We start from the raw sequence: 23,724 nt of genomic DNA on the forward strand, positions 1-23,724 counted from the left end.
TGGGCATCAGCAAGAGGTGCCACAAAGCTGAGACCTGCTTTATAAATATGATGATACCCTTTTCTGGGGCTGCCCTAAGGCTGTTTTGTTAGCAGGAAGGTCAGCCGTCCACATCCTTTTCTGGGGCGGTCTGAACGTATGCTGAGCCTTTGGCTGCTTGAGTCCTGGTTTCAGAGCAGAAGAGTGTGTGTGTGTGTGTGTGTGTGTGTGTGTGTGTGTGTGTGTGTGTGTGTGTGTGTGTGTGTGTGTGTGTGTGTGCAGAAGGGGTGTGTGTGTGTGTGTGTGTGTGTGTGTGTGTGTGTGTGTGTGTGTGTGTAGTGCAAGCTCCGTGCTTTGTATGGTACACACTTCGGTGTCTATATTTTGTGTCCCAGCCCCTCTATGCTTCGGTGTCTATATTTTGTGTGTGTGTGTGTATGTGTAGTGCAAGCTCCATGCTTTGTATGGTACACACTTCGGTGTCTATATTTTGTGTCCCAGCCCCTCTATCCCCAACAGAGGGAAGGCCCCCAAATTTCCTTCCATCTATTTGGGGTGAGCTTTTTCCTACTTCAGGGAAAAAAAGTTGTACAATTAGAAAAGTAGTCTTTTCTCTCATAACAAGGTAGAAATATCTCACAGGTGACTTTGGGGGAATCTCCTTTGGTTTGTATGAACTGAGCAAACAAAAGCGCATGTTCATCTTGGGCTCTAGTAAAGTGGCCTTTGGGTTGTACCTGATTTTAAAACTGCAGCTTTTATTGCTTAAAAGAAGCTTTAAGTTGTACCTAAGCTAGGGAAAACAAATATGCTAAATGTTGGTGAAACTTAATAGCATTTGAAAATTAATTTTTTCCAACTCCCCACAAAACGCACTTGAGTGTCTGCTCATTTCAAGTTTGTTTTGTGTTCAGAGTAACAGGTAATATGATAACATCTTCCAAAGCAGGATTATGTCATTCTCTCCAAACCTAAAGGTCCTTTACTTAAAAACCTTGATTCTCTGCCCAAATTACCTATAAATGTTTATAGGTTGAGAGCCATTTATGGACACACTTACATGTTTTTCCCAAAGTGCTGACCCTTCTTTTGGGGAATTTTAATATGTTTTCTATTGAAGAATGTTAATAGACCCTGATACTTTGGTTCCAATATTACAGCCATAAGTAAAATTAAATCTGTACCCCTGATTGTTTAGACAAAAGAAACTGCACAGTAGATAGATGATATCATTAAAGATATAATAGGAAAGCTTCTTAGCAACTGTCTTGTTAATGCACTCATTGCCTGGTCAGGCAAGCTGGACATAAATATTGGTTTCTGAAGTATGTGCTTCTGAGCCAGACCTTTTAAAGCAGTGTCTACATTTTTAAGATCTTGGGTATATTTCAGAGTGACACATTTAAAACAAAATTTTAGCTGCTAACTAGTATGTGTTACTCTGCATTGGCCGTAGAACTCGGATGAATTAATGTTTCAAAACAGGACCCGTGAATATAGCCTGTTCATGGGTGTCTCAAAGCCACTGTCATCCATAACATTGACTTCACGTGTGCTGGACTGTTGGCACAGTTGAGTGGAGGAGGAGGAGGAGGCATCCTGTGTTATTCTGTTCATCAAACCTCTCACCTCTCTGCTGTATTTCCATGGAGATCAGAGTTCCTCAGCCTTGGCACTAGTGACATTTGGGGCTGGATAATTCATTGTTATCCACAGGGCTGTCCTGGGCATCGTAGGACATTTAGCTGCATCCCTGGCCTCTACTCACTAAATGCCACTGGCTCCTTCAGTTGTGACAACCAAAATTGTCTTGGCAGCTCTTGCCAAGCGTCCCGGGGGAGGAGGGAGGAATTAACCCCTCCCCATTTCTGTTGAGAACCACTGATCAGATACTCTAAGGAAATGAGTGAATCTAGGTATTTTGGGAATAAGAGGAGAGTTGGGAAGAAGGAAAATAATGCCTTTGAAGAGCCAAAGGGCTGAATTTAATACCACTTGACTGTGTCTCTAACTTGTGCGTCTCTTAGAACTATATTCTGTTAATTAATGTGTCAAAATATTTTCAGCAGATGTTCATGATGAGGTAATTAGGGTATATCTTACTGTCTGTGAGATAGGCCAGAGCATGTGGGTTTCCTGAACGGAAACAGCAGCTGCATGCAGAGGACATTTTGCTTAGGTTGTAAGAAACTGGTGGTGTTGTGCCCTGGGAAATGTGGCATCTGTCTTCCCCTACAGCACCGTTTTCCTGGGCTGCGAAGCGAGGTGGTTCTCTTTTCGTCTGCAGTTGACCCTTGAGCAGCGGGGGTTCAACGTGCCTTTAACTTAGCTGGCCCTCCATATCTGAGGTTCCTCCACATACTGAGATTTATCCAACCTCGGGCAGTACAGGACTGTAGTATTTACTATTGAAAACATCTGCCTAAGTGGACCTGTGCAGTTCAAACCCGTGTTGTTCAAGGGTCAACTGTGTGAAAGTAGGCAAGACAGAAAGCTATAAAGAACAAAACTGAAATCACCTTTAATCCCTCCAACACAGAAAACCACTGTTAACAGTTTGGTTATTTTTCTAACATGTCAGCTGTAGGGCAAGATCATTTTTAATGGCTTGGGAGCGTTCTGTGATATGGACGCGTCCCATGATTTAACCCTTTACTGTTGGACACTGTTTAGCTATTATAAATAATTGTGCAAGAGAACATCATCCGTATGTTCATAGCTTGTATACTTTGTCCTCTTAGGACGAATTCTTCCACTCAGAATTTCTGGGTCGTAGTTTTACCTTTTGATAGTTGCCTCTGAGATCCAGTCTGGCCATGCATCGCCACCTTCACTCCTGCTCAGGCCAAATCACGTGGTCTTTTTCTCCACATGACTCCAGCCCTGAAGGGTATCTGACTTTTCCTTTGTGAGCAGTGAGGTGTGTTTGAGTTTCCTTTAGTGGTTTTTTTAAATTTATAAGTGCTTTTTATTGTTAAACCAGTTAGATTATTTCTTTAGAAGAAGAAAGGCCCTCAGAATCCCACCATCCTTCCCAAATAAACAGCTGTTTCTCTTTTTGTGGGAGTAGAGTCCTTTTATGTCTGTCGGTTGGCTAGATCAGATGAGAATAGTGGTCTAAGGTATCTGAGCTTTTTCTTTTCCTTTTTCATTGGAGTAGTTTAACTAGATGATATATTCAAAGAGTACAGAAGGGGGTACAGTGAAAAACAACTCTTTCTCCCCCCTCTGGATCCCCCAGTCCCTTGATCTCTCTCCTCGAAGACAGCCACAGTTACTGGATTTTGGGGTTTAGTTGTAAAAATTAGTCTATGCCCATATCAGTACATTCAACGTGTTTTTCCTTTCTCCCTCCCTAGAGTGTTCTACAACCAGTTTTGCACCTTCCTTTTTTCCCTTAATGGTGTATCTTGGTAATCATGCCACCTCATTCCCGATAACTGGACCTCGTTCTTACAGATAGTATTCTATTGTATAAATCTGTCAGAATGTGTATCATCTGATCCCTTTTGTCGGATTTGTAACCAGGTTTTGGATGTTTTGTACAGTACAATGGCAGTACTTGTGATATACAAGCAGGGAGTCGAAAACCCAGTTCCTCTGCACCTAGAAGAGAAAACCCAGTCCCTCTGCGTTTGGAGAGATGGCTCTTTGCCTCTTCAGGCCAGAGCGGGGGTGGTGTCCGCTGGAGGGTCTGCTCTCACCCCCAGTGTGATCCGGCAGGCTGCAGGAAGAGTCCCCTTCTTGTGTGAATCAACTAACTTCTCTCTGATGCTAAATAGAAATCGTTTTTTTTTTTGCATTGTTCCATTGTGGGTTTCTTGGGTGCTAGAAGAGTTACCTGTAAGGCGTTCAGTTTAGGGTTGATTTATGTAGTTTTATGCATTTATATTTTCCTAAACCGGACGTTCTCAAGGGTAGAGGGTGGCATATAAACCATGCGAAACGGGGCACAATTAAAGGCCTTACGGATGTCAGTGATGACAGTAGACGTGTCAGGGCTGAGCAGGCTAAGTCATTCCGTAATAGATGAGACGCCGTATTGGCTTCTTTTCAAAGCTGGCCTTTGTTCTCTTTCCATAATGCTGCCTCTGCTTTTTTAACACCCACAAGCATCCATTTTTCAACGGTCCCGTCACCCCCCTAGTCTGGACAGTATATGGGAGATCTGACTCCGTGTTAACTCTGTCCTATAAATATCGGGCAGAGAACCCTGGAGTTAATTTCCAGCACCTGATCTGTGAGCTGCTGCCCAGGCTCCATCCCCGGGCTCCAGCAGTGATGATGATGAGCTGATTTTCTCTCACCGATAAGACTTTTCATTTGCCCCGTCTCATTGAAATGGTCTTGAGCCAAGGCAAGTGGTGCTACAGGCGTCATTCAAGAAGCTCATTGTTAGTTTAATGAGTCTGCATTAAACCACGTAGGAAATTAGGAGGCCCAGGTAATTGAACTGTGGAAAATTATAGCTGGAGAAATTCGTAGCTCTCCTGTCGTAATGGGATTAGGTATTGGCAGTCGCTGAGAGGGCAGAAGTGCATCTCAAGAATGGTATATATTGTATATTTATGAAGAATCATTTTTCTTCCCTCTGCTGCACCTTTATTTATTTATTTTCATGAGGCAGTGTATCTTTCTGAAAACCTCATTTCCTCCCCTAGGTGATTGACTGCATGCGACTGCCTTAGGCCGCCATCATTAACTCAAGGTTACAGTGGTTGTTAACAAGCTGTTTCTAGACAACTGAGCCCCCCCAGTAGGGTCCCTTCCCAGAGCTGAAATGGATTTTACCTCTAGTGATCTTTGGCCATTCCATTTTCTAGTACAGTAGGGAGGTGTCTCCTTTTTTTATCTCACCCTCTTTCTCATCTGAGTAAGAGGTAGGATTTGGGGTCTGGTCTTCTTGGGTCAGGTTGGTGTCAGGATAAGGAGGAACCCGAACTCTGTCATTGGGATTGAACAACTGTTTATGCCCATCCTGCCCTCAGCTGAGCAGGCTTCTCTGCAGGCCTGAGCTGAGTGTAGGGTAGATGTATCCGGGTCCCACCTTTTACAGTCCTTATTAACTGCCAAATGAGCTTGAATCAGGGATCTCTAGGCTCAAAGCATTGTGCAACTGAGTTAGTGACAGCCTTTTTTTTTTTTTTTCCTCTAAGGAAAACAAATAGAGGCTTATACACAGGCCATTGCTGATGCTTTCTCCTGGGATTGACAAAGGGCTGGTCCTAGGTGTCATTATCTAATCACAGGTTCAGCTTGGGTGTCAGAAATCCATCCTGGAAAAAGTTCGGACCTGCTTCTGTCTCTCCTACTTCCCCTTCCTCTAACCATGCTGGATTCTTTGAGTTTACTCCACGTTCCGTAGGACACCAGTTAGGTTCCTTGTGAATATTTTTAGGCATACAGTGAATATTTATTGATTGCTTACTTTGTGCCAGCCACTGTTCTACGAAAACAAAGGTGGGCACAGCCCAGTCCTTGATCTCAAGAAGCTTGCAGTCTAGTGAGGGAGACAGACGAGTTAGAGTTCAGTGTAAGGGACTAAGTGCTAACGTAGATGCGGGCAGAGGGTGTGGCCGAGGCAGCTTAGGAGATGACGCCCAGCCTCTCACACGGGTCACACCGTGAGGTTCTTGGAGCACACATGCTCTTTTTCTCTGGTCATGGTACCTTCGCTTAGAGTTCCCAGGTTGTGGCCACCCGGAGCTCTGGAGTGAGGCCAGCCGTAGTGTCTTTGGAATCTAGATCTACCTTGGATCTAAGATGCATGAACTTGAGAAGTACCTGCGGTCAGAGTGCGAGGAAGTGAAGGTGTTCATGCAAGATTCCGGGGGTGTACTGTTCCGGGGGCCTCGGCCCCGACTCCTGGGGGTGCCGGGGACATCCTTTGCGTGTCCTCTGTGCGTCTCAGCATCGTGGGCTTTTGTGTTCTAGGTTGCCAAGAGGGTGATCTTACTGTCGGGCACCCCAGCCATGTCCCGGCCGGCAGAGCTCTACACGCAGATCCTCGCCGTCAGGCCGACTTTCTTCCCTCAGTTCCACACCTTTGGACTTCGCTACTGTGGCGCCAAGCGGGTATTTGTTCTTTACTCCCCCTCTTCCCCGCCCACCCCCACCCTGATTTTCACGCTTCCCTTTCCATTCCTTCTTTTCGGCTGTGGTGTGATCAGAAGGGCACTGGCCATAGAGCTGGATTCAGATTTTAGCTCTGCTTTGCCCCTGACTCTGACCTTGGCGTGTCCTCTAGGGTAAGGTAAGAGCAGCCCCTCCGAGTTCTAACGCTTGTGGTGATTCCACATTAGTGTTTTCAGTAGAGCGACCAGTGGCCAATGCGTCGGTGCCTGGAGCTCTGAAAGCCAACAGCTCCTGCCTCAGAGAAGGGCACTGAGGTGAGCTCCACGTGAGGCTGAGGCCCTACATAGTCTGCGCAAAAAGGACAGAGGAAGCCTTTGAACAGGTGGGGTGGGAAGCATGGTCTCAGGCTCCCCTGGTGGGCTCTCATCAGTGGGCCTTTGCTCGTAAATGTCGACTCATTATAGTGAATCGTGCCTGGTCAGCAGGCCAGAAGCCTCTGACCTGCAAATTATCTCTATGAATACGGTGCCAATGGAGCAGCTGCCCCTGAAGCTACAGTCTGCACAGCTTCCGTCCTCCAAAAATGGCAGAGGAAGCCTTGTAAACAAATGCCATTGCAATCAGAATCGTGATTTCTGGACTTCCCTGGTGACACAGTGGTTAAGAATCTGCCTGCCAATGCAGGGGACCACGGGTTCAATCCTTGGTCCAGGAAGATCCCACGCGCCGCGGAGCAACTAAGCCCGTGAGCCACAACTACTGAGCCTGCGCTCTAGAGCCCACGAGCCACAACTACTGAAGCCCACACGCCTAGGGCCCTTGCTCCACAACAAGAAAAGCCACTGCAATGTGAAGTCCGTGCACCGCAATGAAGAGTAGCCCCCGCTCGCCGCAACTAGAGAAAGCCCGGGCACAGCAACAAGACCCAACGTGGCCAAAAAATATTAAAAAATAAAAAATTTTTTTAAATCACAATTTCTAAAACCTGTTTTTTTAAATAGATTTATTTAATTAATTAATTATTTATTTTTTTGGCCACGTTGGGTCTTCCATGGCTTTGTGCGGGCTTTCTCCGGTTGCCAAGGGTTTCTCATTGTGGTGGCTTCTCTTGTTGTGGCTCACGGGCTCCAGGCGTGTGGACTCAGTAGTTGTGGCTCACGGGCTCTACAGCGCAGGCTCAGTAGTTGTGGCGCACGGGCTTAGTTGCTCCACGGCATGTCGGATCTTCCCGGACCAGGGCTCGAACCCGTGTCCCCTGCATTGGCAGGCGGATTCTTAACCACTGTGCCACCAGGGAAGCCCCCTCAGTTTTTTTTAGCTGAAGAAAAAAAGTTTATTTAATGACATGGGGAAATAAAAGAGCGGAAAAAAGTAGGATGCAAAACTTTCCCTATAGTTAATTATTCATTCTTTGTCTCCCTCTCTTCCCCCCCTCCTCCTTCACCCCCCTGTGTGTCTCTCTCATGTGTGACTGGAAGATAAGGTATGCCAAAATGGATTACTTTCGTAAATGAGAAAGTCAGCATTTAAAAAAATATTTACATTACATTAGTCACAAATGCGAATTCCTCCTGACAGGCCATTGACTCCATTAGCGGTCACCAGTCTGGCCATCTGGCTGAGCATGGGACTCCACGTTCCTCAGCGGTGCCTTTCTGCCAAAGCCCCGCTTTCAGAAGGATGACCTTGCCAGACACAGGGCCACTGCTGAAGGATAAATTCATCCCTGGGCTTTCCTCTGGATGCCCCAGTACCTCACTTTTGAATACAGATCAAGAAGATTCTAGCTGCTACCACCATCTCTCTTGTAAACCAGAGGAAAAGAGTCAGGAGGTGGAGGGCAGTGTTTTTGTCTTTTCTCACCAATCTCCTTGTCAGCTGATGCATTACAGGGCACATGCATAGCGTGTGTGATCTCCACACTTTGCAGGTGAACTTGGCTGAGATTCCTTGTGCTGGGTCCCTCCAGACATGGCATAGGCCTCAACTGGTAACATGCTCACCTCTGCGGTTTGGGGGCTGAGTCAGTGAACAAAGAAACACGGGTCGAATGAGCCTGCTGCCAGCGCTGGCGGGTCTGGGCGTGGTTCCTCCGTAGACTAATCACTTCTGACACCCTGTCACCCTTAGCAGTAATAATGTTGCCAAGTACCTTTTCAGAGTATGCCAGAGCTGTGTTCAACCTGCAGATGGCCAAGGAGGCCCCGCCCCAAGCAACACTTGGTCCTTCTCTGAGACTGGTAATCCACAAACGCCTCCCTTATGTAGTTCTTTCACTCCTCCGTGTTCTCTGTGCCTCTGCAGGTTGAAGCAGGCCTCTGTGTCTTGGTTCGGCAGGAGCCAGGCCACCCCCGGAGTGTGGCGGAGCACGACCAGAGCTCCCAGGATTTCCTCGCTCTCTTTGTCTGTGGCCGTGTCTCCCTTGCAGCTCGGCAGCATGTTCTTGGTGGACACAGCATGTTTCCTGGCCTGAGATGGGGAGTCTCTCAGTGTCAGGTCGCCATAGCCGGGTTGGCCAAAGCCTGTGCACATTTCCAGTGTTCTTCCCCAGAATAACCCGAGACAGGATGACACACAGAACTAGCTCCCTGTTTGCTTAGGAGTTCGTTGTTTTTTTTTTTTCCCTTAATCAGTTGAGCTGTTTTCTTCTGGCACTGGGCTGTTCTCTTTTCAGGAAGAGACACAGTCTGTGGCCTTCTCCTCCTTCTTGGCTTCTGTGCCCTCTTCACTCTCTCCGGACCCACCAGTGGGATACAGTCTCATCTGTTTGCTGGTGTGCCGGGGCCCTGGTGTGCTGTGCTGGGTGGAGCAGAAGTCCCAGTCGGTGTCCTTGCTGACTGGTGGGAGGTGATGGGGCTGGTTCGAATCTTCTTCCTGAGCCCCGAGTAGCTCTCTCTGATCCAGGCTCCAGAACATCCACGATCTGAAAACCAGAAAGGGAGAGTCACTCACTTCTCTTTCTAATCTCTACTTTCAAAACTGTGGCCGGGGTGATGGATTTATCCTTCAACAGTCGTCCTTTGTCCGGCAAGGTAGACTCCTCAGATGCCTAAACCCTGTTCCCGTGCGGTTCCAGTAGCACTGAATTAGAATGGCAGGCGCTGGCGCCCCTCTCAAGTGCAAATCACTTCTCATTTTCCCCACTTGTTCTGCCGTAACCTTGAAGCCACAACTCCAGCTCACCCTGGCTTCTTTCCTGCGGGCAGTGTCCCTGTGCAGAGGCTCTAACTGGACTCTAAAGCCTCATTACTTCAGACCTTAAGGATTCCTGTCTTGTGATCAAGTCACAAATAGGCCGAGCTGCTGTTTGCATCGAAGACACAGACACTTGGAGATACGGCTGCCCCTCACTCATCACCCATGCCACCTGGGAGAGAAAAGCCTTGCCATGCAAGTTAGTGATGTTAATAAGATCATCTGCCTCATTTTAAAATACTTCTTGAAAAGAAAAAACAGCTTTTCAAGTACTTTAAAAATATCCACTTACATTCAGAGTACTCATAATGTAACTTGTGGTGCTTGGCAAAGGTAATGGCAAACCGTTTTTAGCTGGTTATTGAGGCAGGAGATTTCTATTAGTAAATGTATTTAAAGCCATACACGCCTTTAACAGAGTTTCCCCATGGATCAGTCCAGGTTAGGTTATGTGTAGTTGTGTTGATCCCTCAAGACAACTTGATTTCTGAAAAGGATCTTACCTTCCTCGACCGTCTGGGCACATGGTGTCATGTTTAGCCAGGGGCTGTGGGGGCTGAGGGCAGAGCCATTCCCTGCCTTTGCTGCTGCACTGTCCCTCCCTGGGTTCCCAGTCTCCGGCCACCGTCTCCGCAGTCATTCAAGCCATCCTCAGATTCGCCCTTGTCCTCCTCCTGCTGCTGCCCCAGCATCCAGGAAAACATAGTCAGACACTGCCTTCCCCATCTTTGTATCCTTCCTTTCACCTAGCCCAGTGCCTGCTCCATGATAAGTTTTCAGTAAAAGCTTGTTGGATTGTAATTACAGTATTACGCATTTAAAACCTTTGGTATTATTGGGTTTTAACCTGCAAGGTTAAGAGTTGATAATATTAGAAGGTAGGAACATTATACCTAAATTAATTATGATATCCATTTGTTCCTAGCATGATTTTTATATAATGCAGCCAGTAGGCCAGGGCTAGTTTTTTTTTTTTTAATTAATTAATTTATTATTTTTGGCTGCGTTGGGTCTTCGTTGCCGCGCACAGGCTTCCTCTAGCTGTGGCGAGCGGGGGCTACTCTTCATCGTGGTGCGCAGGCTTCTTATTGCGGTGCCTTCTCTTGTTGCGGAGCACGGTCTCTAGGCGCATGGGCTTCAGTAGTTGTGGCACGTGGGTTCAGTAGTTGTGGCTCCTGGGCTCTAGAGCGCAGGCTCAGTAGTTGTGGTGCATGGGCTTAGCTGCTCCGCGGCATGTGGGATCTTCCCGGACCAGGGATTGAACCTGTGTCCCCTGCATTGGCAGGCGGATTCTCAACCACTGCGCCACCAGGGAAGTCCCTACTTTTTTTTTTCTTTTAACTGTGGCCAGATTCTTGCATTAAGAGAAGCCACTGAAAAGAAACACCCCATGCCGAGCTCATTTTCGACCCTATACAGTGAAGGCATTTGCTGAGAACTTCCAGTTGATTTCAGAGTGTATTTTTTTAAAAGAAGAAGCAGTTCTTGATCATTTTATTTCTCCACCTTTGGCTGTCTCTTCCTGCTCTCAATTTAGCAGAGGTATTTATAGGACACCTATCACATCTCCAGCATTATACTAGGCCCACTGGCCCTCGAAAATGATCAAGCCTAGCCCCTGCCCTTGGTGGTTCACACTCCAGGGTGGGGTGTGGCATGAGGGAAAATGAGCAGCTGAGACCCTAAGGCAGCAGACACCCTGGCTCCCTGATTTTCGACAAGACCGTAGAAGTCAGTCCTGTTCCCGGTAAGATTGTTAGTGAAAGACGGGGTTTTTATTTTACTTGGTAACATCTTGTCTACCTGTGTGGTAGGAAGTAGACATTCTTGCTCACTGCCTCCTTGAGCTGCTCAATGCAGGAACCAATTTTATGAAGGACTGCCTGGGCGCTCTAAAACCCACCTCTGGTTCCAGCAAGACCGCAGCACCTGTGTTCTGGGTTCCTCCCTTCAGCCGCCTCCACCATGGCCACCGCGCCAGTCACACATGGTGAGGCCCATGCTGGGGAAGGGCAGCCTCGTAATCCCTGTAAACCTCATCAAATAAAGATATTTCAGCATCATCTGTCACCTTGTGCAACAGGCTCTGTCGGGTAAGCCCTAGGGAAACTTTCTGCATTTAGTGTACGGGAAGAGTCGGACAAGCTGAGTGTCTCGTTTGTTCTTGAGTCTAACAGGCGCCAAACCGCTTGACATCTTGCCTTTGCTGCTAGAAAGGTTAGCGCCAAATTGTGAGACGCCGTGATACACGTTTTCGGTTCTCTCATTCCTGACTTAACTTTCTTCCTCTTCCTTCCTGTTTCTCATTTGTTTTCTGTGAGATTGCATTCATCCCTTAAAGCCACTTGAAGTTCTCTGAACAAAGCCAAGGGAAGAGAGGGTTGGGAGAAGGCCATTCCCGGAGGTGACAGCTCTGGTCCTGGGCCCTGGGGACTCTCACGAGCTGTGTCTCCGTTCTGCCTCCACAGCTGCCCTGGGGATGGGATTACTCAGGCTCCTCCAACCTGGGGGAGCTGAAGCTCCTGCTGGAGGAGACGGTCATGCTGCGACGCCTCAAGGGCGACGTCCTCTGCCAGCTCCCAGCCAAACAGCGCAAGATGGTGGTGGTCGCCCCAGGCCGGATCAGTGCCAGGACCAGAGCTGCCCTGGATGCGGCGGCCAAGGAGATGACCACCAAGGACAGCACTGTGAGTCCGGGGCCGGAGATGGGGATTGGGGAGTCCGCCTGTGCACAGCTGTTCCTTGCCCGGGAGGGCACTGCAGAGCCAACCCAGAGTGCGCCGACCTTGTCTTCCCGTAACCTCTCCCCCTCGCCCCGGGCAGGATGGTGAGGCCGCTTCATTTCTCAGCCTACCTAGCCTGCTTCCGAAATCTCGTATTAATTTGCAGTTTTCTACTTGTGTAGATCACTGTTGACGGACAGTCACAGAGATAAACCCCAGGGCAACCGCAGAATGGTGATACGTGTTCTGAATCCCTCAGAGAAGGTTGGAGTTTATATTTGGTGTATTTTGAGAATACTTCCTTTAGTAACCGTCATTAGAAATTAGTCCTAAGTGTACTTGTTATATATGTTAATGCTCTAGCCATCTCATGTCATTTGTTTGAGTCAAAAAAACAAATTGACATTTATATAACAGAGTTTTCAAACCCTCTTAACTTTTAATCCTTATTACGGTCATTTATGGTTGGCAACAAGTTGGCACCCCCACTTTATAGAGGGGGAAACTGAAGCTCACAGAGAGTGGATTTGCCCAAGGTCTTATGGCTACTCGGTGGCAGAGCTGCGGCTATAAACCAGGCCTGTTAGCCCTAAATATTAGGGCTTTTTCCACTATGGTGACTTTGTCTTTTCAAAACACTTTCATTTCACATCTGTCTTTAGTGTCATACTGTGCTAAGTGCTCTAAAGTAGTCTATACCAGTCCCGTTTCTGTCCTCTTGGGATAAAAACCTTGCAATTTTCATTCCCAAGAAAATGACAGTCATTGACATTTTCTGACATTATCGTAAAGCATTACCTGGGCTTGATATTACCCTGTATACAGAAACTTAGATCAACATGAGATACCAGCCTTCTGGGAGAGTACAAAATAAATAAGATGACAGGAGACAGAATGTGTGATTTTTTTTTTTTTTAATGTTATCTTACCATGTGATGAACAAGACTGGCTAGTAATTTTTAAGAAACAGTGTAGGGTAGAGGATGCACTGGTAACTTGTCTAGCAGTATTTAATTTATGCTGTATTATACATCGTAATCAGGGTGGCCTGGAGGAAGTGAGCAGGTATAATCTCTTTGCCGTGGAGATTTCAAGTGAAGTTCCTTAACATTGATGTGGACGTACAGACCAATGGTTGTCAAATTATATTTCAGTGGCGCCACGAGCAGAAGCAGGGTGTTCTGTTGCTAAAATCAGCATTGGTGTCTCTCTCTGATTTCTAGAGAAAAAAAGGCAGTGAATAAAAATTTTTTCTCAATTTTAGTTTTTTCTTAGAACTCTCTTAAACCTTTAATGTCTACTACCTTTTGCCCACCAGTGAACTCCACCAGACAAGGAAACCAGTGAACACGTATAGCATATGTAATATTAATGGGAAAAATTCAGATGTATGATCTTTTTAGATGCAAAGGTCTGAATGCTTATAAAATGCTATGTTTTAGTTCCTTGTGTGTGTGATGGAAGAAAGTCTACTAGTATTTCGTGGGAGTCCCCAGAGGACACCCTCACCTGTACCGAGTCCATCTCCTGTACCAGGTGGTGGAGAGCAACCAGTGTAGACAACTGACAAAGCGGTCTGTGGGCATTAGAATTGAGGAGGAAAGTCACATTAAGTGGTCAAGAGGCAACTGTCAGTTGTGCGGTATGGCCAAAAAGAAAAAGAAGTATGGGAATTTTGAACTTAGTGCAGCAAGGTTTGAAAGCACTTTTTAAACTTTCCGCCAGAGTACATCGTTAGGTGAGTGGCTCTTTCCAAAGATGATTTCTTCATGTGTAACCTGCAAGTTTGACTTCTGAGTTTATCGACAGTGATGTGAAATTGACTAGGCTGAGCCATGGAAATGAGGAATATTGGGTGTTTATAACTCCCCGTAGCTATGCAAGTCCCTTCAGTTCTTTGGGATTTGTAGATACGTTCTTCCCCAAAAAGGGGAGCCACGACCTGCCTCATAGGCTTGGTGCTGGAAAAGTATGAAGGACTTGTGACAGTTGCTCTGAGTCCTACCTGTTGTGTGTGATTGTTGTCTCTGCTTCTTCGGCCCAGAGTCTCAACACTGTTTTGCACATTGTGAAAACAAACCCTAACTTGCAGTGTAATTCTTCAAGAATCCAGTGGAGAAGGGGCCTTGAGTTCTTCCCAGTCCAGTGCTTGAGAATTGCTGTGTGCTTCCTTGGTGTCTTGGGAAATCTAAGTTCGTCCCTAAGAGAGAGAAACTGAATAGGTACAAGTTGCTTTCAGCATGATGCTCAAGCCAGATACTGAATTCTTTTAGATAATAAGACAAATTCTTGAAATTTTGGTTTTCTTTTGTGTTCTTTAATGTAAATTAATTTTTTAAATGGAAAATCCAAGTAGCAGATGAATTTATGAGCGTGACCCTTTAGAACATCAGAACCTTTCTTTTTTTTTTTTTTTTTTTTTTTTTGTGGTACGTGGGCCTCTCACTGTTGTGGCCTCTCCCATTGAGGAGCACAGGCTCCGGACGCGCAGGCCTAGCGGCCATGGCTCACGGGCCCAGCCGCTCCGCGGCACGTGGGATCCTCCCGGACCGGGGCACGAACCCGCGTCCCCTGCATCGGCAGGCGGATTCTCAACCACTGCGCCACCAGGGAAGCCCCCATCAGAACCTTTCTTACTGTAAAGCCCCAGATTTGGTGCATCTGCAAACCGTGGATCTGACTGGGAGCGCCCCCCTGCCAACTTAACCCAGGAAGGGGAGCCAGTGTCAGCCGGGGCCTGGGCGAGATGGCCATCAGCGTGCCTTCCAAGCCCTGACTGGCTGTGAAATCCTGAATTGAAAGTGTTAAAATGGAGAATCATGGTTTTGTGGTTGGAGAATCATGGTTTTGTGGTTTTAGTCTGTGAATCTACAGAAAGGACCCCACCACCCCCATTTTTATAGTGACTCTGTAGCCCCAAGTTTCCCTGCAATTTTACACATTATGGTGGTTCCAGCAGAGCACTGCTAGCCTGTCAAAAAGTGATTTCTTTCTTTGTTCCCTCACACCTTCCCATCTGGAGGAAGACATTTTTGAAAAAGCTTTAAATCACAGAAGCCAAGGTGAAGCAGCCAATTTATAAAACAATGTACAGTGAAAGCTTTTTCTCATTTTCAGCCAAAATAATAGATAGCTCTTCACAGGCTAAGAAAAGCTGACTCTAATCATCTTTTGTCTAAAGCCGTTTTTTGATCAGCAAGACCAGGAACAGAAAAATGGAACTGGTCCATGCAGACTTCCTGGTGACAGTACCAGCTCACCTTTCTGCCGTTTGACAATCCATTTAGATTCCAACATAGAAAAATAAATTCAGAACCCAGTGGATCTAATTTAATAAAAATCTAAGAGGCAGAAACAAAGAATGCAGGTTATTTAAAATTTCCCAGTCCATGGCTGACAAAAGAAGTGAGATAGTTAATGGGCTAGTATTATGTCTACTCAGTTGGGGAGCTTTTTTTTAAGATAAAACTATTGATTTCTCCCACATTAAAAATACAATAGGGCTTCCCTGGTGGCGCAGTGGTTGAGAATCCGCCTGCCGATGCAGGAGACACGGGTTCGTGCCCCGGTCCGGGAAGATCCCACATGCCGCGGAGTGACTAAGCCCGTGAGCCGTGGCCGCCAGGCCTGCGCGTCCGGAGCCTGTGCTCCGCAACGGGAGAGGCCACAACAGTGAGAGGCCCGCATACCGCAAAAAAAAACAAACAAACAAACAAACAAACAAAATACAATAGATATCTATTGTATAAAATCTGCCAAATAAAGAAAAGTATAATATGTAACATTTATTAAGTGTTTTTTATCACTATACTATAAAAAAAGATTAACCCATCTATTTTATTGATATTACATAATTTTGGCATATATCATTTCAGTAGTTTTTTCTGTAAAATTTTTCTGTATTTTGCTTTAAAATATATATTACTTATCTCTCTACATATATTATAACTTATGTACATAATAAGCAACATATGTATTTTTAAAGCAGAATTGGGATCTTATAAAGATGCATCAAGTGGGGAAGAAAGCAAGTACAAAACTATACCTGTACCCTTTTCCATGTTGTTGTGTGTTCTTTTGAAACATAATATTTGAAGACTGCATAATGTTTTCTCGCCTGGCTATATTGTAATTTTGCCATTCATTTGTAGTTGGACATTTAAGTTATTTCAGTTGTTCACTGTGCTAAGTAATGCTACACTGAGAAAGCAGTTTACATCTGAATTTGTGTACCTCCAATTCTATCCTGAGGATACATTTTAGGAGTGAGTTGCTGCATCACAGGGCATGGGCATATTTTGAAGACTCTTGGTACCTATTGATAAATCAGCCCCAAAAGGGTTATTAGCCCAGGGTACCATCCCCCAAGCTGTGTGTAATAATGATGTTTGTTTTCTCACACCCACATTGGCTCTGCATGTTAAATCTTGGGGCAGGGTTTCTGAAAGTGCTTTTTACCATCTCTCCATCTGTTTTGCCCTCTCCCTTTCTAAGAGCTAGTGTGGAGTGAGTGTGGGGGTGGGGGGGGGAGGGAAGGAACTGACAAGAGTCTCTGAAGGAACAGGAGATTAATTGTGGATTGAGAATGGGTGGGGTGCGGTCTGCTTGAGGCATACACGCTGCGGGTGAGGTCGTCAGATGGGAGCCAGACACTGTCCCTTCAGCATATCCTACTAGGGACGCGTTCGGTTGGAGGGCCTAACCTGCTGCAGGGGACCCTTTGAGAGACACGAATGGACTCCATGTGAGTTCATGGGCCACACGCGAAAAGTGTGTGTGTGTGTCCAGAGCCTCATCAGAATCCCGACTGGGCCTGGGGCTGAGAAACAAGTTAAGACACACACACAGAATCACATCTTCAGTGTGAGTTCCCAGGAGGTTAGAGTTGTTTAATTGAACTGCTGCCACAAAATAGGAGGGATGGTGCCCACCACTGCCACGACACATGTAGAAAATGAAATGGATCCACTACCCCGTCAGTGCCCCTATGGATTCCTATGGTTCCTGGGTCTCTTTCTTCTTTCTTGTCAAGGCCTAGAGGAGAGATGCTGTTTAAAGCCAAAGAACAATTTTGACCAGGTAGCTTTTCTCACCATCTGTGGTGTCCGTAATTTAAGGTACAGTCCAGCTGTGGCTGCTTTCCTGAGTTATTAATGAGTTCAGGGCCATAGGCGATTTTACTGTTGGGTCACCTCTTTGTTCCATGAGGAAGCTGCCATGTCAATCACTGGCCTCCCAGGGCCCAGGCCCAAAATGTAGGAGCATCTATAAACCCATGCTGGCTAGTGGAAGGGGATGGCTGCCCTACCAAGGATGGTTAGAGTATCTGTCGTCTCTGGGAACCCAAGAGTAGTGGTAAATGTTATCTCATATTGTTATGAAACTGGTTAAGCACCTCCTGTGTTAGCATTCTTTATTGGGATTTATTTAGATGCAAACTATAAAGAAAATCCCGTTTCCTCTTGAGGGAAGTCAATTACCTTCTGTGGACACAGGCCAGAAACATGTGAATAACATTTTGAGATGATCCTAGAATAGACTAGTTGGGGTCAGTTGGAAATGATTCAGTAAGTCTTAGAGGTGAGCTTAGTCAGTTGGGTATGGACCCAAGTTGGCAGAAGGAAAGGGGTGGGGGAACATCGTGGGCCACTGTCACGTGTAAGTTGTCACCAGGCCGTAATACCTATAGTAAATAGGTGTGCTTAGCAGGGCTGCCTTCCCGCTGAGCACATGAGCTTGGTATGGATGGTGAAGCGCTATCGGCAGTGCCCTTCCAAAGAGCTTGCATGTTCCTTGCCTCATTGGATTCTCACAACAGTTCTCGAAGGGTGACACCATAGCTGTAATGCTACTTTGTCTCCCAGTACAAAACCAGAGTCCAGACAGTTCCTGTGGCGTGGCTAAAGCGAGTGGATGAGTCAGGGCCTCTTGGCTCTGGCGATTGACATTGGGATTTGTAAAGCTCTTGGTGGTGGTGATTATGTCAGTGTGTCACGGAGTTCTCAGAGTGGGAGACTTTAAACCCTCAATTTCTCCTTCCACAGAAACAGCAGCAGAAAGAAGCCCTCATTCTCTTCTTCAACAGAACAGCTGAAGCTAAAATCCCATCTGTCATGTAAGTGGACACCAAGTGTCGACTTCTCTCTCTCTCTCTCTCTTTTTTAAAAAGAAATACCTGTTATCTTAGTCCGTCAGGATGGTTTTATTGCTCTGTAAGAAATGATTCGAGATTTGAGTGATAGTTGCCTTGAATATAAAGTTTAGGGCACCATGGCCTCATCACCCAGGAGGCATAAGTAGGCTTGTCGCTGGAGCCCCGCCAGGATGGGCTTGGGGTCCCTGCGAGATCCCGTCTTAACCCAAGTGAGCTGGAGCTGTAGCCACTTATGAGCAGGATTGGGTGACCCAAACACTGAAGGTAAGTTTTCCTCTTGCTAAGAGAACTGTGGTCACTTGCCTGTAGGAAAAAAATGAGGGGTTTCACAGAAGACCAGGAAGCTGCCTTACGGAGATTCTGTGGTCGTCTCCAAAGACATCATGTTTCAGCTGTCATTTACCTAAATAAGAAAGAAGGTGAATATCATCGTTTGCTCAAAAGAGACGGGCAAGTGGCTGTTGTCACACTTGGTCTCCTTCTGCCTTCTCAACTAAAGCTGGTGTAATAATTTCTGTTCTTAAAATTATTCACTGACTTGAAAAAAAAAAATCTCAATTGTCTGCCTTGGCTAAAGAAAAAAAAACCCACAGCTCTTCACATATCACTGAGATAGAAACTTGAAGCAAGTCCAATGATGTGCAGCTTGCCTGATTTTCTACTGTTTAACATTTGTGTGAGACTCAGGCAGGATAATGGTCCAACTGATTCAATTACAATGAAATGAATTTAGCGTGGGTTGAGCGGTCCCAGATTGGCTGTGGGGACCGAGATCCATGGATAAATGGAGACCCACAGCCTGCCCTGCCCTCTCACTCAGCCTCTGCATCTCCCAGCCTCACCGGCCTCTCCCTCTGCACCCTTAAATGTGGTTGGAGAGTGAGTTCGCTGCATCGTTCAAATCACAGACTCTCCGCAAAGACTCCTGAATGTTGGGCAGCTCTCCTTCACCCTCTGGGCACTGCCCTTTTCATTTATGATACTGCTTAAGAGACCAGTGAACTCCAGATGTGGTTTTTATGGCCTGGAAACTTCTCTCTCAGACACTAATCTGAATTGCCTCCACCGACATTTCTTTTTTTTTTTTTTTTTTTTTTTTTTTTTTTTTTTTTTTTTTTTTTTTTTTTTTGTGGTACGCGGGCCTCTCACTGCCGTGGCCTCTCCTGTTGCGGAGCACAGGCTCCGGACGCGCAGGCTCAGCGGCCATGGCTTCACGGGCTTAGTTGCTCCGCGGCATGTGGGATCTTCCCGGACCGGGGCACGAACCCGTGTCGTCTGCATTGGCAGGCGGATTCTCAACCACTGCGCCACCAGGGAAGCCCCCACCGACATTTCTCATATGCTGCTGAATAACACGCGGCATGGGTGTGAGCCCCTTACCTCGCTCTCTCAGCTTGTGACCAACAAAATCCAGGGTCCATTGAGTGCTGGGCCCAGAGCCACCCATTTCCCTTAGGAATTTTAAATCTAACCATTTTCCACCTTAAAAATAACTTCGGTAATACCTTGTCTTAGTCCATTCATGCTGCTATGACAAAAATATCGTAGGCCGTGCACCTTACACAACAAACATGTATTTCACACAGTCCTAGAGGCTGGGAAGTCCAAGTTCAAGGCGCTGGCAGATTCAGAGTCTGGTGACAGTTCTCTTCCTGGCTCATAGACAGCCATCTTCTCGCTGTGTCCTTGCATGGTGGAAGGGGAAGGGTGCTTTCTGGGGTCTCTTTTATAAGCACACTAACTCCATCTCCTCCCATAGGCCTCACACTGGGGGTTCGGATTTCAGTACATGAACTGGGGGGCAGGGACACAAACATTCCAATCATAACATACCTTATACATACTTTTTCAAAATTCCATGACAAATTATATAGTGATTTATAGTTTCCAACAGTTTTGACATCTGGTAAGTCATGTCACATCTATAGACTCCTCATGAGATCAGTAGAATAAGTTAAAATGCAGAAACTGAGTAAATCTAACGTAAATCTCTAAACTTCAGAATCATACAGCTAGTAAGTGGAAATTAGATTATCAGTCTTAAAACCCCAGTTTCCTCTGATAGTTGCTTTTCTTCCCATTTTTGCTGTTGTTCTTTTTCATTTTAATGGACATCTTTCAATATAAAGCCAAGGTTACTGTGGTCAGCAGATATCTCCACCTCGGTAGCTCAGGGATGTGAGGAAAGGCAGAGCAGCAGCGCCACGTCTGAGATGTAGAGGGATGAGAGGCATTTAGGAAAACGGGGGGCCGTGGTGTTTCTGGGCTGACCAAGTTGATTTTGTGGCCTTGTGACTTTTTTTTTTTTTAACATCTTTATTGGAGTGTAATTGCTTTACAATGGTGTGTTAGTTTCTGCTTTACAACAAAGTGAATCAGCTATACCTATACATGTGTTCCCATATCTCTTCCCTCTTGTGTCTCCCTCCCTCCCACCCTCCCTATCCCCACCCCTCTAGGTGGTCACAAACCACCTAGCTGATCTCCCTGTGCCACGCGGCTGCTTCCCACTAGCTATCCACCCTCCATGCATTTCTCCAAAGAAGATACACAGATTGCCAACAAACACATGAAAGAATGCTCAACATCATTAATCATTAGAGAAATGCACATCAAAACTACAGTGAGATCTCATCTCACACCGGCCAGAATGGCCATCATCAAAAAATCTAGAAACAATAAATGCTGGAGAGGGTGTGGAGAAAAGGGAACCCTCTTGCACTGCTGGTGGGAATGTAAATTGATACAGCCACTATGGAGAACAGTATGGAGGTTCCTTTAAAAACTACAAATAGAACTACCATACGACCCAGCAGTCCCACTAGTGGGCATATACGCTGAGCAAACCATAATTCAAAAAGAGACATGTACCAAAATGTTCATTGCAGCTCTATTTACAATAGCCAGGACATGGAAGCAACCTAAGTGTCCATCAACAGATGAATGGATAAAGAAGATCTGGCACGTATATACAATGGAATATTACTCAGCCATAAAAAGAAATGAAACTCAGTTACTTGTAGTGAGGTGGATGGACCTGGAGTCTGTCATACAGAGTGAAGTAAGTCAGAAGGAGAAAAACAAATACCATATGCTAACACATATATATGGAATCTAAGAAAAAAAATGTGATGAAGAGACTAGGGGTAGGACAGGAATAAAACACAGACCTACTAGAGCATGGCCTTGAGGATATGGGGAGGGGGAAGGGTAAGCCTTGTGACTTTTTGATGCTGTAGCAGTTAACTTTTTTGCTTATATCGTGGCAAATTTTATGTCTCTCAAACTAATTAAAGTAGATTCTATTAGTACCAACAATTCACAGATTGAACTCAAATCCATACATACTATAGTTGGTCATAGTGTTGTTTGAAAAAATTCTTAGATGTTTAGAAGAGAGTCCACTTACCTTTTCCCCACCTGCCTGTACTGCAATAGGAAACCTTGGAGATTTGTCCTTCTCCAAGGAGAGCAATGTCTGTCCTTTGCCCAGACACACCCATGTGTGGGGATGGCCTCAGGCAGAGCCGAGGGCTCCTTGTGTCCTGTCCGAGGAAGCTCATCTTCCCGCCGCCCCGTGCGGGAGCTGTGACCTGTGCTGGGACTGGGAACCCTCTGCAGGGCGCTAGTGCCAGGGCAAGCTTGGATTCTGCCAACTGGGTGACTCTCCTCCCTACAGCTCTTGGGGGTCGCTGCCTTTCTTTAAGGCCACAGCTAAAGATGAGGAGCAGAAAAAACAAGGTGGATGGAGGAGAGAAGTAAATTAAAAGCAGAATGAGGACCATGTAAACAAGGCCTTTTCACCCCATATTCCTTGGCCTTGGAAAAGAATTCACTTACCACTGCCTTAACTGCTGGCCGTGTGGTTTGCAGTCTGATGTGGGAGGGAGCTGAAGGGCGATCCCTGACGTCTCTTCAGTATTATTACTTACGTCTCAATACTGCATTTTCAGAAATTTATTACTGTCAAGAATCCCTCAGTCCCTGCCCAGGCATTTTCAGATCTGCAAACAACACTTCAGTTTTTATTGAAAACACATTATAATGATAGTAGCAGCCAAAGTGCAAACTGTTAATTATCTTGTATGATCCCAGGTAGTAAGACTGTTTCAGTAACCTATCAGAGACACGTAAAACATAAGGATACTTTGATTTATTTGTGTTTGGGAGATGACTGCAAAGTTTGGATGAACTCTTTCTGCATATGGTGGAAGAGGACCTCCCCACGGTCCCTGAGGGCAAGGGGCCAGAGGTCAGCTCTCAGAGGAGGGAGAGAATGAGCTGGGGAGGCAGGTACCCAAAAGGTATCTGGTACAGATTCAGGCACTTTTCAGTAATTAACCTCAGCTGGATTGCATGTGTGTTTAATTTATTGTGTTGTCATTGTCAAATGCAGTGAATATATCCTGGACCTACTGGAAAGTGGAAGAGAGAAGTTTCTAGTGTTTGCACACCATAAGGTGGTTTTGGATGCAGTTACTAATGAGCTTGAGAGGAAGGTAAGCTCCCTTTGAAATTCAGCACAGGATGCTTTTCTTGTTTGTGTGTCAGCTGCTAAGCAGGCCAAGGTCAGATCTGAGCAAAGAAATGAGATGAAAGTTTCCGGAAACATTTCTGGCGACTTTCCGAATAATTGTTCTTGCTTGTAGAACCATGAGCAGGTTTGTTTTAACCCATCTTTTTAAATGTTTTATTTTAATAGCTTTATTGAGGTAGAATTACCATGCAATGAACGGCACATATTTGAAGTACACAATTGAGCAAGAGTGGAGGTAGTTGTTGCACAGAAGGAACAAAAAGTGCCCACTGAACTGAGAAGGTATCTTGAGACCTAAAAACAAGGCAGGCAGCTCCATACAATCAGTGGATCCATTTATTAAAAGGGTAACTCACATGGAGGGTAGGACTGGGTAGATGGTGACCCAGAGCATTTGCAGCTGCACTCTGCAATGCTGAGGAGCCACTGGGACAATTTTATAGTTAATCTGGGGTATAGGGGCATGTGCTTGGAGACAGGAAGTACATTCCTAAGTCAAGATTTATGATGGGTTACTAGTCTCCCGAGCATCAGGAATGCGTCAGTGAAGGTTGTCATCACTGGAGACTAACGGAGCATACAGGCCACCTGGACCTAATGATCATTAAACAGTACCTGTTAACTAAGAAGCCCTAGATGACAAAGAAGAGATTTACTATAGCACAGTACAGTGTACTACAGTACAGCCCTAGGTAAGGTCACTGGAAGGACAGGAGGAACTGCATGGGCCCAAGATGGTGCCAGTCTTGCTAACAGCCATACAGTAGTGAATATATCCGTCAGCCCCAGAAGTTTCCTCCTGTCCTTTGTAATCCCCGTTTCTCCCCATCCTCCCATCTCCAGGCCACCACTGATCTGCTCTCTGTCACTGTAGATTCGTTTGCATTTTTGGAGCCTTATATAAATGTGGAATCATACAGGATCATACAGTGTGTACTCCTTTTTTTTTTTAATCTGATTTCTCTTACTCAACATATTTTGAGATTCATACATGTTACTGCATATATCAACAGTTCATTCCTTTCTATTGCTGAGTAATATTCCACTGTATGCATGTACCA

General features: G+C 45.9%; 1 protein-coding gene and 1 pseudogene across 4 annotated transcripts in view; one reads left to right on the forward strand and one right to left on the reverse strand.

Annotated features, from left to right (window-relative positions):
• The window catches only part of SMARCAL1 (SWI/SNF related, matrix associated, actin dependent regulator of chromatin, subfamily a like 1), a 56,244-nt gene that overhangs the window by 23,984 nt on the left and 8,536 nt on the right, over positions 1 to 23,724 (forward strand). For 2 of the 4 annotated variants that reach the window (XM_059052784.2, XM_059052783.2), the window contains exons 11-14: positions 5,914 to 6,054; positions 11,718 to 11,936; positions 18,017 to 18,087; positions 22,523 to 22,625. In XM_059052784.2, the coding sequence (XP_058908767.1) occupies positions 5,914 to 6,054; positions 11,718 to 11,936; positions 18,017 to 18,087; positions 22,523 to 22,625 (534 nt within the window). The remainder of the gene's footprint in view (positions 1 to 5,913; positions 6,055 to 11,717; positions 11,937 to 18,016; positions 18,088 to 22,522; positions 22,626 to 23,724) is intronic. The other 2 variants (XM_067026831.1, XM_067026833.1) reach the window with 1 other exon arrangement.
• On the reverse strand, positions 7,941 to 9,775 carry LOC131750287 (tetratricopeptide repeat protein 23-like; annotated as a pseudogene).

This window comes from Kogia breviceps, chromosome 2 (genome assembly GCF_026419965.1).
Source record: "Kogia breviceps isolate mKogBre1 chromosome 2, mKogBre1 haplotype 1, whole genome shotgun sequence".
Lineage (NCBI taxonomy): Eukaryota > Metazoa > Chordata > Mammalia > Artiodactyla > Physeteridae > Kogia > Kogia breviceps.